Raw genomic sequence first — 13,589 nt, forward strand, 5'->3', positions numbered from 1 at the left:
TTAGGAGGTCTTTACAAGAACTGGGACCTCTGCAAGGCTGGCAGAGTAATTCCTGAGCACGGTGCCTCCGTCAAAGATGCGGACAGTGTTGATGTCCATCCATAGGTGCCCTTCTCCAGTTAGGTAGATATCTTGCCATGTTTGCCCTTTTTCTGTTATTGGGGCAACCAGGACCTGTGGTGAAAAAAAGAAAAAAGAGAAATTTAGTGCACGGAGGATTAGCCAGGACATGCTGCTACCTGCACCCAGCAAACCATGAGGCCGAAGGGAGAAGCAAGCAACCACAAAGATGATGAGAAAAGATGATGCACTGGCCTTTGGTTACATGGGACTGGGATCATCCCTGCCTGCAGCAGCCCCTCGAGTCAATCCAGCTCATAATTTGGAAAACCTGAACAGAAAAAAAAACATCAGAAATCTGTTTTTCCTAAATAGTGAAAACTGGGTATGAAATTTATGGATCAGTCCTTAAATCCCATTTTTGGAGGTCCTGGTCAACTCATCCCTGCACCACTTCGTGACGCTCCTTGAACTGCATGGCACCATCATCCCAGGGAGACATCACAGTGTTGGCACACTTTGGGGGGCACTTTTGGACCCTCCTGGCCTTTATAAATATATTTGACAGCAAGACCTGGCTTCCCGGCCTCTTGCAGCATCCGCTTTCGCCAGGCAGATGGCACTGACAAGCAGCGATGCTGCATCACAGCTACAAACCAGCACACACCAGTATTTTTTTTTTTTTTTGCCAAATCAGTGCAACTGCTGTTACATTTCAACATGCTCTGTTGGAAGGATTCAGCAGCAGTCAGGTCCAATTCCCTTCCCCAGTAGTGGAAATTGGCTCACAAGCAGTGCTGGAATATGGCTGTGCAGTGTTAAATACAGTTTCGAGACCTTTGGTCAGGGATCAAAACCACCCTGACCACTGCAGTCCCACACCACAGCATCCCAAAAGCACTCGCAGAAACCCAAAGGCATCACTGTCCTGTCTGCTCAAAGGGAGCAGGTATTTGTCTCCCTCTGTAGTCAGCAAACATTTGACAGAAGAGATTATTGAGCACTCCTGCTAATTTGACAGATACATCATTCAGCCTGATTCAGGTTGAACGTGCGCTGCCAAGAGATCCGGGTGAACGAGATCTGGAAGAAATGAGTGTACAAATCCCAGCTTGAAAGTCAGATTTCAAAGCAGGGCTATCCCTTCCAGCCCAGAGTTACCCCCAGAAAAGCTTGGGGTGCAACTCAGAAGCGGAAGGGCTTCAGCCATAGCACAAAGCCGTGTTGATCAGCACCCCACAGCCACTGCTTGCACTGAGGGATGATGCCCCAAAGCTTTATCCCAGCGTCCTAATGCTTAGTCCTGCCTCAGACCACACCGGGACAGAACTACCCTGTGTATTTTCCATAGTTTATTATTAACGACACTCCAAATTGCACCAAAGCCAGTTTTGGAGTGCATTTCTATTCTTACAGCTTCCAAAAACCAGCTTGGAAGTTAAAACATCCCCTGTCTGGGCTCTCCTGCCACAGGCTCATGCTCTTTTGGAAAAAAAAAAAAGCAACAAGTAATTAAAAAAATCAGGTGAGCTTTTTGCCAGATTCACATCATGTTTTATCAGAAATGCTTGGCCTTGACAAGTTTATGGAGCAGACACCACATTTTACCATAGTTTAGGAGCTTTCAGCCAAGCCAGAGCTTTGCACCTCCTGGAAGAGAAGGCTAAAGCTGCTCCCACCTTTTGTTTTCTCCACAAGTTTGCGGTATTTTACTGGGCATCTCACCTCACTAACGCAGGCCACATTTCTGCCCTGGCTGATTCAACGGCATCAGGGATTCTCAGTTCGAGAGCTTTTGGGGGCAGGAACTAGGCTTTAGCTTGCTCACAGGTATAACTAATGCTCTACAGCCCACGGGGACAGCAGAAATGCCTTGGCTCCCTCTGTGCTTGCACAGCACTGGTCTCAAAGTCATCTGTGCCAAGGATTTGTGTTTTAAAACCTTCCCACTGGATTATCTGAGCTCTCTGCTAGAATGCCTTTCTGCTGCTTCTTCGAAAGTAATCTCCTTCGAAAGTAATTTTCCTTTGAAAAACACAACTCTGAATTGAATCCACAGGATTTGTTGCCAGAAAGTCAAGCTTGGAAATCAGGTATTGCAATGTCTGTTGGAGGCTGCAGGCAGGGCCTGAAAAGAGAACTCTGCAGCACAAGCTGCTTTTCTCTTAAATCAAGAAACAAACTCCTATTGAGCTTTGCTTTTGGGTTTGAGATTTCTTTTTCCAGGGAGACGATGTCCCCATGATTAGCAGCATCCCCCTGTAAAGACAGACTGACACGTTTCTGCAAAATGGGTGCAATAGGATGATCTGAGGATTATGCTTTTAACGAAAAGAAAAACCTGTAGAAACTGCCAAAATCTTGAGCTGTTGATCCTGCACCCAGGCAGAGCAGGAGGGACAAAGATGAAGTGACGCCACCGCATGAAATAAAATGTCTCCTTACAAAATTGGAAGGATGAGGCAGAGCTTTCTTTAAGAGAAGTCTTCTTCAGAAGGCCTGACTTGCCTTTCCAAGACCTTTTAGATCTAAAGGACCATCCATCACATCAATCATGCCTTCTGTGTGCTAAATGACTTTGCGAGCCGCAGTAGGATGAGGAGGACACATCTGCAGGGAGAAACTCCCCGCTACAAGCCACGCCCAAAGTGTGAAAACACCAGACCTGCAAGGAATATTTGCAGCATGAAACTACTGAAATCTGAACAAGCAGGGGAAAACTCTGGGGAAGCAGATGCCAGCCATGTTTAAATCTCTACTAGAAAAAGGGATAAAAACATCCATCCATCTTAAACGTGCCACAGAGAGCTTGATAGCATGCACCTAACTTGCTGTGGCCTTCTAAATCTGATGGGCTCAGATCTGATGGGCTCCATTCGCAGCACTCACCTGTGCTGAACAAATCCTCAGTGCAGTTGCAGGGGCAGGGCGGGGGGGGGGGGCGCAAATACGGATTCCAGTGAGTAAGTCCCATAAGCAATGTGTGGATGGGTGAGCTCAGCTGGGACATTGATGTGAGCCTGAATTTGGGCCTCGGGGTCTGTGTTCCAATGGTCCCCATCTGTTCTGGGTTGCATTTGATTTGTATTGAAAGACCCCAAAATGTGGTGTGAGGAGCTCCCTGAGAGGACCAAGGAGCGCATGTTGTGCTGCTCCTTGGTTATTGTGGGCTGGAGCTCCACGTAATGGGATTAGCAGCCCAAAAAGAGGGGGGAAAGGAACAGTGCTGATCGTCAGGAGGTGTCTTCTGGCAGAAAGGACTGAAAAATACCCTGATATTAAGCAAACAAACAAACAAGTCTCATAGACCCTTCATTTTGAATAAATGGCAAACCTGGTGGAGCCAGCAGGGTCCCCTCAGCCCTTTGGTTTCACACCACCTCTGTATGAGCGCAGGATGCAGAGGGGTGGACGGGCGAGCACAGGGGTCACCTTATTACCCCCAGTTACCCTTGGGGGGCACATTCAGTCCCCGCATTTCCTACCTCATCTCCAATGAGAAATTCATCCTTTACGGTGAAAGCGGTTGGATCCATGGGGCTGAGCCACCACGCCAGCCAGAAGATAGGGTACCTGGAACTGAGCCATTCCTCACTGTATTTTAGAAGTGGCACAACGAAATCCCGGTGCCTCTGTATGCATTGCCGGGTGAGGTTCAGTACCTGCAGGGTGGGGGAAGAAAAAGAAACCCATGACAAGTCCTTCATCCAATAAACAGCAAAGCAAGCAGAAGAAAAAAATATATATATTCCCTTGGGAAGAGAGATTACCAAATTGCAATGTCCTGATCAAGTAATGACAGCTAACAAGGTGCAAACAGGGCTGATTCAGGGGATTTATTCCCATTTAGGTGCAAAAGCCAGGGACAGCCGCTGGCAGGTGGTATCCGCCGGGGTGTTCGTGTCTAACGAAAGCAACAAACTCTTTTGTTGCTGGCAAAGACATTTAATGACGTTTCCCCCTGTGTCCCCAGTCTTAAGACACGCTCTCCCCTTTTATTGCCCTAAAGGGGACATCCCTGGGAAAAGTGCCCCCAACTGTTTAAACAGATCTTGAATGTGAATCTGCAGGTTTCGCCCTACTGTAGACATTAACTATTTGATCAAACTATAATTAAACAACTCCAGCAGCAAAAGGGAAGGAGACACACATGACGATTATTGTCACTTCTACAGGCATTGCATATACCAGCCCCATGGTTGCACAGAGCCATGAAGTTTAAAGCCACAAAAAACTCACGTTAATTTTGCAGCAAAAATACTGCTGAACGCATACAGCGATCTGGGTACTGGGGCAGAGCGCAGGATTTTGGGGGTAGCAAGAAGAGGACAATGATTTTTAGCCTCAGCTTTCCCCAGTAGGGACCTTAATGGCTTTTGGAAGTGTTTGTCATACGAGGGACAGTGTCCTCCTCTGTGGGGAATGGGGGCACATACACAGGCGTTGCAGCAGAGCCAGGGCGGCGTGCCGAAGGCCATCACGGGGAGGAACATCACGATCTGCAGCCACTGCATGTACAGCTCCGGGTCCTCTGGGATGTCACCGGCCAGGCTCCCTCCTGCCGGGGACAAGGAGCTGAGTGAAGCTGCCTGGGGGCATCTCATGGTGGGATGAGTCCCACATGACCTGCACTCTGTGCGGGCAGGACACCTCACCCCATTGCCAGAGGAGCTGAATCCTCCCCACCTGTGTTTTTATTCCTTGAGTGTCATCAGCAAATGTGGATCAGACATCTACCCCTGGCCCTTTTAAGACCAGATGTGCTGGGGAGGATGTCTCAGGAGTTTCTGAATTTTAGCAGAACGTTGTAAAAAGGGATTTGTCTCATGCAAAGCAAAACATTGGGAAAATGCTGGATTTTCCTGCCACTTTGATGTACAAAGATGAAACATCATGGGAAAATACTCCTGTAATTTGCATCCCTTCAAATTCATAGTGAAAAGTGGTGGAGAAGCAGATTATTGCTAACTAATTAATCAGAAACATGTAGTGGAAGGGGATTCTAGTTCCCCTCTGAAATACCAGAGAGGGGCTTGGGAAGGACAGGAGAGGATGGGATGGGACAGGGAAAGGAAAACGAAGCCCTTGGGGCTGAAGCGTCCTTAGGAGCCACTGCTCAAAATCTGGCCCAGCTTCCCCCAGAGATGGCACAAGAACCCCAATGCCAAGGGCTCACCCAGACCAGCCAAAGCCCCATTTGTTCCAGAGGCTTTTCCCATTTGGAGTGGCCCCGAGCTGCGGTGACCCAACCCGATGGGCCACAACCCCAGCACCAAATGCCACGACCAGTGGGTTCAGCGTCTCTTTGGGAAGGGAACCGGTATGCTGTGATTGCCTCAGCCTTGTTTTCTAAAGAAAACCAGCTAAAAATAGAGGCCAAATTGAAAAATTGCCCAACAACCCCCTTTTTCAGGGCTGTCTTTGCAGTCTGACATTTCACCTGCAGCCTCTGCCTGTTTGGGGCATGTTTTAAACACAAATAACCTGGTCACCTCCAAGAAGAGAGGAAAAACGAGCTGCTTGGCCCCAGTCAAAGGATTGTTTCTAAACTTTTATAACATTTTTATTTCAGGATTTCTCAAGCCATTGTGCTTTTGAGCAGAAATGCAAACTTGGAGCAGGGCTGCTGGTGTTTTAGGAACATCTAGTTCCCACCCTGGAGCCTGGGTGTGCAGTTTCTTGGCTGTGTGTTCCCTCCTTGCCTTTGCTGGGTGGGTTTTAGCTCCAGCAAAGCCGCGGGAGGTGGCAGGCTGCCCACCGCCTGCAGTCGAGGCAGCTCTCTGCGAATCCCCAGAGACCTGCCTGCTTCTGGGGCTGCCTATTAAAATTTACAACATGTTTTTTTGTTTTCAGTTCCTCAGCCGATTCCCTAGTAACATTCAACAATCGAAGTCAGCGCAGCAGAAAATTGGGTACCGGGAACAAAGTGCTTCGAGCCTTCCTACAGCCCAACTAAGCCAGGTGGTGCAAACACACCTCCCGAGCTCCTCTTGCCTGAGCAACTGCTGCAAAACCCTCTGCAGCAAAGCCAGAAATAGGGGAAAAGGCAGAAAAGAAATTATTACCTACTGCATCGGGGATGAAGAAGTTGTAGCCTAAGAAGCTGTTGTGCAGCACGGAGGGAATAAGCCCCTTCAGCCCCACGTGGCTCCAGTCCGAGTGCAGCGGGCTCATCTGGACAAAGAATGGGAGGTGACTGGCTCTGGGGGAAACAAGCACAAACCCAATGTCTTTAGATGGCTTGCAGGACACAAAATGCTCCGACGCCTGTCTGTCTTGGCCATCGCTGTGGTCAGATATGGGTTTCTCCAACAACTCGGCATCTCCGTTGGAGGGAAATCAGCACTCCCCCATACCACTCCCATGCGCTGCGCCTGCCCTGCTGACTTTGGCAACCCCAATCCTCCTCCTCCTCCCCAAATCCCCTATTCAAAGCTTTCCTTCTGGCTTGCTCTCATGAGGACCACAGTTGGGTGGCCCACCTTGACGGCAGCACAGCCACACTCTGGGCTGTAGTCATCGTCTTGCTACTGCTTCTCATATGGCAACACCGACCCTGGTGGGAACACGCTCACCAAAACCCACGAGGCCAGCAGGGGTAGCCCAGCCACCCCCTCAGCCCTGGCCACATGGTCCCCCAAACCTAAAGCACCAACCTCCTTGCGATGCGGGTGGCCCGGGGGACATGGCCTGCAGGGAGGACCTGGACAGGGAAGGACGTGATTACCTGTTGACTGTAAAAAGTATCTCTCCAGAACAGGCCTTTAGCCAGCGGGGTTTTTGCTGAAGTTGCTGCTAATGAAGGACTGCGCGGGGCTCTTGGCGCCGTTGAGCGGCCAGCGCTGGGCGCAGATGCTCACCCCTCCGTACCAGGAGATGTTGGCCATGGAGATGCAATCCTGCAGCCAAGAGAGCATCCTCAGGTCGGGGGGAAGCGCCTCGGGGTGAGGATGAACACACGAGTAGCTGCACTTAGAGAGGCAAAACCCCTGCGTGTTACTCCAGTGTTGTCAGAGCAGTCATGGGACAGGTCTTTTCCCAGGAAGAAAAACCCCAACCCCATGAGATTTAGGTGTTTTATGCAAAAAGCAGCGGGTGCTCACTCTGCTTTCCACATCTAACCCAGGAGAAGATACTTGGATTTAAGTTTTTGCTCTGCAAGAACAGGAGCTAGGCTTCCAGGTACCAAAACATGCTGAAATTCTGCCTAACTGCTTGATTCCTCAGCCTGCAGTTGATGAAAGTCACCAAATGATGTAAGAGTAGGAAGAGAAAAAAAAATTGCAACAAGAATCGGAAGTGCAAGATACATGCTTTATTTACCTCAAAGAACAAAACCACGCCTTAATTTGCTAATTAAAGGCTAATTAAAGCCAAAGACAACAAGTTTTCTTCCTTTTCCCCTCACGGGTCTGCTTTCAACATGCAGTCATGTGGAGGAATATAAACATCCCACTGCAGGAAGAAAAACTATAGCTTAAAAATTATGGTTTCCTTTAAAATAAAAAACCCACAGGACATCTTCCCCAAAGGCTGCCAGTTTTAGATAGGTGAACTTAAATAAAATAAAATTGCTGTGAAGCAGCCTAGTAACCTGGTAACACCCGCACACAACACCCTGTGCATCAGAGACCCCACCTGGTTACATTTCTGCTCCCAACCACGATTATCAAAAATTAACAGGGTTTTGAGTTGCTGGTGAAAAGATGCTGAAAACTGTTTAAGAGAAGAGGCTTTGCAGGTGTCTGTCGCTGCAGGACAGGAGTGATGGTGGAGGTGGAAAATTCAAGGCAGCAGCTTTAAATTGCAGTGACAGCGCTTTCACAAACCCAGCTTAGAAAAAATCCGTTTGTTGGGTTTTTTTTTCAAAAAAAAAGAAAAAAAGAAAAGGAAGAAACCTCTCCTAACTACTTTCTTCAGTGTTTCTGGGATGAGTTTACAGCCTGAACTAGCAGCTCTCCCCAGCTGCGTGCACACAGGGAGATTTTAACCCCATCCTGAGCGCTCATCTGATGGCCCTACAGTGTCCCCGGGGTAACTTGTGGGTTTTCTGCTCTCCCTCAAGACAAAGTCTCCCTCTTCCCTGAGGGCTGATGATAAAAAGTGCTTCCCTCAGCAAGAGCAGATCAGTGGGGGTATTTGGGGCACTTCTCATAGGGCTGACGGAGCAGCTGAACAATGAGCCATCTCCGAAAGCTGCTGGTCCCGGGGGACACCCCCATCCTTGGCCCTCCTCCTTTCAGAAACCATCAATTTCTGCTTCAAAGACTCTAAAAATTTCCCCTTTCTGCCAAAGCAGGGGATCAGCAGGATTTAGCATCCCACATGACTTCACATGTGAGGACAGGCTTCCCCAAAATCCTGGGTATTTGGGGCTGCAGAGGGATGCTGGGACGGGGAGAGGGCGACCCAATGATCTCCCAGCTCAACCCAACCAAGTTTTATTCACCCCAACCCTGACCCCACGGCTCAGGCAGTGCTTCTGGAGCCCGGGGGGGCAGAGAGAGGTTAAGTCTCATTAAGGGGTGGCGAGAGGAGATGTAAATTATTAAAGTGGAAACCCTGGAGGCTCAGAATAGCTGTACCAGGTGTCAGCTGAACTAGTTACACCAGCTGGGAAAGAAGGGGGGAAAAAAAGCCTATTCTTAACTCTTAAATTTCACTGGATCATAATTTCTAATGTTTGGTTTTGTTTTTTGGGGGGTTTGGGGTTTTTTTGTTTGGGTTTTTGTTGTTTTGGGTTTTTTTAAAGTGAGAAAAACTTATTCTGTTTTTCTCATCCTCTCAACCACCCCAGATTGATATCAGCAGGAAAACCAGCCCCACGCACAGCGGTTGTCTTCAGGCAACACCTTCCACCAGCCCACAACGATGTCAACAGGCGATTTACAGCTAAAGCGGAAAATTCCCCATCCTGCAGGATCCCATCCCACTCGGTGCCTGTCCCAGTGGCTCACCACAACATGTCACCACGGTCTGATGAGGTTTTTTCCTTTCTCTCCCTAAGGCTCATCTTCAGAGTCTGTTTTTATTTAACTGAGGGACAAGACTGGGAAGGATACAAAAAAACCCCCATAAATTTTTGCAGCAGCCGACATAGCTTAATCCCATCCCAAGAGAGCTGACACATTGTGTCTGTGGCTGGAAGAGACCTTTGAGCTCCTCGCATTTCTCACCAACATTGTGACCTTACACAGTTATTTATTCAGTCTCTATATAAATACAGTTCTCCTACCCTGGGGTTACCAATGCGGCATCAGGAGGAGGCAGCCACAGCCCCTCGGTGGTTTGGGAGCTCAGCATCAGGGCACGAACCTTCCAAAGGGCCTTTTCCCACCTGGGACCCTCCAGTTACTGGAGACTTTGGAAGATGGGGTGCCCCTGGCCATGGTGCAACCCCGTAACTGTGCTGGGAAATGGAGTGGTCAGGCCAGATCCTCCCTGCTTTGGCTCGTTTGACCCCAAACGCCACAGTTCAGAGACAGGCACAGGGGTCACTGTTACCTTCAGCATCACGTCAGGGCGCAGCAGGGTTCAGCAGCGGTCACATGCTGGCGAGGGTTCTGCAGCCGGCACACTGCCCACCACAATCTCCGGCACCGTCCGCCCTGTCGGCAGTGCCTGCAGCAGCAGGCCCCCCCGCTGGCGCTGCCACAGCATCCCGCCAGCGCAGCCCCGCAGCACCCACTCCTCCCGCCGGGGAGTGCTCCAGCACCTGCCAGGAGATGATGCTGATGGTCATGGCAAAGAATATGGCCATGCTGAGGCAGCCGACGGTGCCTTTCCAGGGCTCTGTCATCTCCCTGAAGCCCAAGATCCAAGCGGCCTTGGGGATTTGGCAGGTGGGATGGGTGAGTGGCAAGGTGCGATGGTGGTGGGATGTTCCAGCTACTCTTTCTCTCCTCTCCTGCAGCAGCACAAGAAAAAAAAACCCTCTTCTTGGGTTGCTCCAAATAAATATTAAAAAAAAAAAAAAATTAAAATTAAGCCAGAAGTCTTTTCTCTTTGCAGTAATCTGGAGGTAAGAGTAGTCTCTTTTCCAGCCTTTCTCTACATGCTGCTGCTCGGCAAATCCCTCTGCCAGGCTTGGTGCTGGCTGTGACGGTAGCTTGACTGCAAACCATGTGTCTGGTGTCAGCTCAGCCCCTTGGCATGGCCAGCGGCATCCACTCAGCACGCAGAGATGGACACACGTGGCTGAGAGCCACAGGAGGGGAGATGGGGCAGCAGCCGAGGGGAAACAAGGCAGCGCTCAAGTCTCCGTAGCCCTTCTGGCTTTTGTTTCATGAAGTAGCATAGCTTTGCATCTCAGTTTGCAAGGCAGCAGTAAATAGCCGTTGGGGTGCAGAAAAAATATTGCAGGGGTGGTTAGAGAAAGAGCGGAGGGGAAATGCAACACTGGTTTTCCATCCCCCTTCTTTCTTGCCTGTAAAATTATTTGATTAATGCACAGAACAGCGAATGAAATTACCTGCAGGCACGGTCCGGCGGTGCTGCCCTCGCCCTCGCCTGAGGGAACGGGCACCCAGAGCTCCAACCGGGCAAGAGGCCACCCGCAGATGTGAGCTCATGGGGTGGGACCCACTTGTCCCCCTCGTCCCAGGCTGCTGCGGCCGCTGCCGCCTCCTTCACGGCTGCTACACTGCCTTTTGGGGCCAAGCACCCACCGGGGCTGGGTGCTGCCCCTGCCCAGCTCAGCATACCCACCAGTCACATCCCCCCGCCACTGCCCCCCAGCAACGGCACAGCTGCATTTCTTTGACCTAAAGGCAGGTGAAAAAGATGCTTTATCAGCCCCAAAAAGTGGCTGTCGGTGACCGAGCACTCAAACCCCAATTATTTTGCCACTGTTGGCTCGGGCAGCAGGTTTTTCTCCCCTTTCCCCAGGGTAGTTTTTCCTCCTGGGCACATCAGAGACCTTTATAGCCAAGGCAACTTGATCCAAACAAACCCAAGAGCATTATCTAAGATGAGACATGGCGTGCTCCCTCCCACCCTGCTCCCCTGCAGGCTGCACACATCCTTGGATAGTGACATTAGAAAGAGAGGCAGGAAATTAAGAAAATAATTTTTGTAAGCATTCATTTCTATGGAAATGTTTTTAAAAGGATTTTTTGCAAAGTTATTGAGATGGCTCTGGTTGAGCCTTTGCTACACACCTGTGAATCCACATGTGAGAAAGCTGTGGCAGTGCTAAGTCTCCCCGTTCTGCTGCTTTGGCTTTTTTTTTTTTTTTTTTTTGTTATTATTATTACTATTACTGTATTTTGGAGGATTTTCTCCCCGTTTCTACCTCATGTTAAATGAGCTGCTGGGGCCCCCCTCAGGTCACCTCCAGGGCTGCAGAAGGGGGTGCTGTGGAAAGGGGTGCTGCTTGCACGCAAAAGCAGAGCACCCTTGCAGAGGCAAGCAGCTGCAATCCCCACCAGTGCAGAAAACTCCAGAAATCTGGAATTTCCATCTCCATTCCCATGCCCCACACACTCATCCCACCAGTCCTCCCCCTGCCTGAGGGTGATCAGGGGAGACCTGGATTTTACAAGCAATATTAGAACCTGTTGGCTGCCAAGCTATTAAAAAATAGAGATTTCAAAGCATTTCCCCATTCTACATGCAGGCAAAGCCCCCAAAACTCCAAGCCCTGAACCCAAAGACAAAAACACTACTCACCCCGGGAGATGTTGCTCTTTGGGAGGGTCTCAGGACTGCTGAAACCACCGGGCAAATCCTTGGCTGTGACCCAAATAAGCCCCTGGAGGGTCCTTTCCCACAGGCACCTTCAGGATTAATTTTTCATTTCAGCTGCTGCAATATCCAGTATGAGATGGAGGGGAAAATGGGTCCATTCTATCGGGACAAGCATCTCCCAGCTGCTGGCAGGGGCTCCAGAGCAGGGACAAAAGATCAGATCCAGGATCAGGAGAAAGGATGAGGCAGGTTTCACCAAAAACTGGAAGATGAGATGGGGACAGTGATGTCCACCCAAAAAGGGCCAGGGATCAGTGGGGAGAACCTTCTCTCCAGCTGCCAGGTGTAAGGGACTGTGTTATCCGTCTCAAACATTGTTGTCACACCACCCCCATTTCCTGGCCTCGGCATCCTGCTGACAGAGGAATATGCTCTGAAGAAGACAAATTGTCCCCAACGGACCACCACATCCGCCCGAAGTTAAATCGGGATGAGGAAGACGTGCAGGCTGGCATGGGACCATGGGGCGGCACGTATTACAATGAGCTCCCTGGAAATTGGTGGACTCTTCGGAGAGATCGTGGGAACTGGGACAATAAAAGGGCGGGGCACTCCTTTTTCATGAGCACGCTATTCACCCCTGTCATCTCATCCTTCCTTGGAGCTGAGACTTTGGCAGAGCTTGGAGCTTGGAACACCATCACCTGCATCAAGCCAACAGGATGTCGCTGGATTTGTGGTGGTGGTAATTAGTCTTGCTGCATCTCTACCACTTGATTGCTTAGGGATTCTGACTTTTTTCCTTTCTTTTCTCTCTGTCCTACTGCTATTACCAGCTATGTGTACAATAAAGTTTACAAGGTTGTACAGCATCTGACCTGGTTTGTGTCTTAATCTCGCTCTTGGGATCATTTAAGAACCCTCCCCAATATCGGATCGGGACATTTTAAATTGGTGTCACGGACAAGATCCCTACAGACGAGAGTGCTGTACTACCTTGCTGTGCTGGATGCAAACCTCTCAGGATGAAATAACCCCCTTTGTGTTACATTAAGGTGTGACTTCCTGAGAGTGAACAGGAGGAAGAGTGAGCATTTGTGTTTGAATAAGGTGTGACCACTTGAGAATGAGCATGAGCAGGGGAATTTTGACATTAAGGTGTGACCCTCTCAGGATGAAAACCCCTTTGAGTTGCTTTTGTGTTAGATTCAGGTCTGGATTCCTGGGAGAGAAAAGGGGGAATTTGACATTAAGGTGTGACCCTCTCAGGATGATAATCCCCTTTTGCATTAAGAAAAGGAAAAAGAATAGCTGCCCAGAAGGCAGCCGATGCTTGTGATGATGTCCTCACGGGTTGAAGGCATAGGTAAATTAGATGATCTTTTGGAGGCACACTGGTCTCGCCCCTCAGTTCAGGGACAAGACTGGGTGAAAAAACACTGGTTTCAACTGCAGAGGGTGGTGGATAGGATAAGGGTATTGCAGCAGGAAGCTAAGGTTAGGAGGGGGAAAGGAAAAGCTATAATTTGTGCAGTGTTAGGAGTGAGTCTGGCAGCTGTGGTGGCAGAGAGAAAGCAGAAGCCTTGTCAAGCTGATACTGTAATAGACTCTCTGCAGAGGGTCATCCAGACCTTGCAGAAACAATTGAAGGAAACCAAAGAATTGCTAGAGGAGGAAAGGAATCAAAATATAATATTAAAGATGAGTTGAGGGAGCAACTTTTGAGGGAAACGGATACACTGGCGGAGGCAGAAGTGAAGCTTTTGGAGAAGGGGATGTGAGAGACGAGAAACCAGGCCTGCGAGAAACTAAGAAAAACAGCCTGAGAAAGCAAAAGTTGA

The 13,589-nt window shown here is 49.5% G+C and overlaps 1 protein-coding gene across 1 annotated transcript; it reads right to left on the bottom strand.

The window, feature by feature from the left end:
• Positions 1 to 6,580, bottom strand: LOC141927784 (SITS-binding protein-like). Its single transcript, XM_074835044.1, has 5 exons — positions 6,543 to 6,580; positions 6,126 to 6,262; positions 4,497 to 4,618; positions 3,546 to 3,722; positions 1 to 174 (listed from the first exon to the last, which is right to left on the bottom strand). The coding sequence occupies exons 1-5, from the start codon at positions 6,578 to 6,580 to the stop codon at positions 1 to 3; spliced, it is 648 nt and encodes a 215-aa protein (XP_074691145.1).
• Positions 6,581 to 13,589: the final 7,009 nt, after the last annotated feature.

The sequence above is a fragment of the Strix aluco genome, chromosome 10 (genome assembly GCF_031877795.1).
Source record: "Strix aluco isolate bStrAlu1 chromosome 10, bStrAlu1.hap1, whole genome shotgun sequence".
NCBI lineage: Eukaryota > Metazoa > Chordata > Aves > Strigiformes > Strigidae > Strix > Strix aluco.

Bases quoted from the DNA above. Each gene is read 5' to 3' on its own strand.
- LOC141927784 (XM_074835044.1), bottom strand. From the start codon at position 6,580: ATGACTACAGCCCAGAGTGTGGCTGTGCTGCCGTCAAG. The intron at 6,263-6,542 runs GTGGGCCACCCA...TGTTTCCCCCAG, and splicing joins GTGGCTGTGCTGCCGTCAAG to AGCCAGTCACCTCCCATTCT. The intron at 4,619-6,125 runs GTAATAATTTCT...TGTCCCCGGCAG, and splicing joins CTTCATCCCCGATGCAGTAG to GAGGGAGCCTGGCCGGTGAC.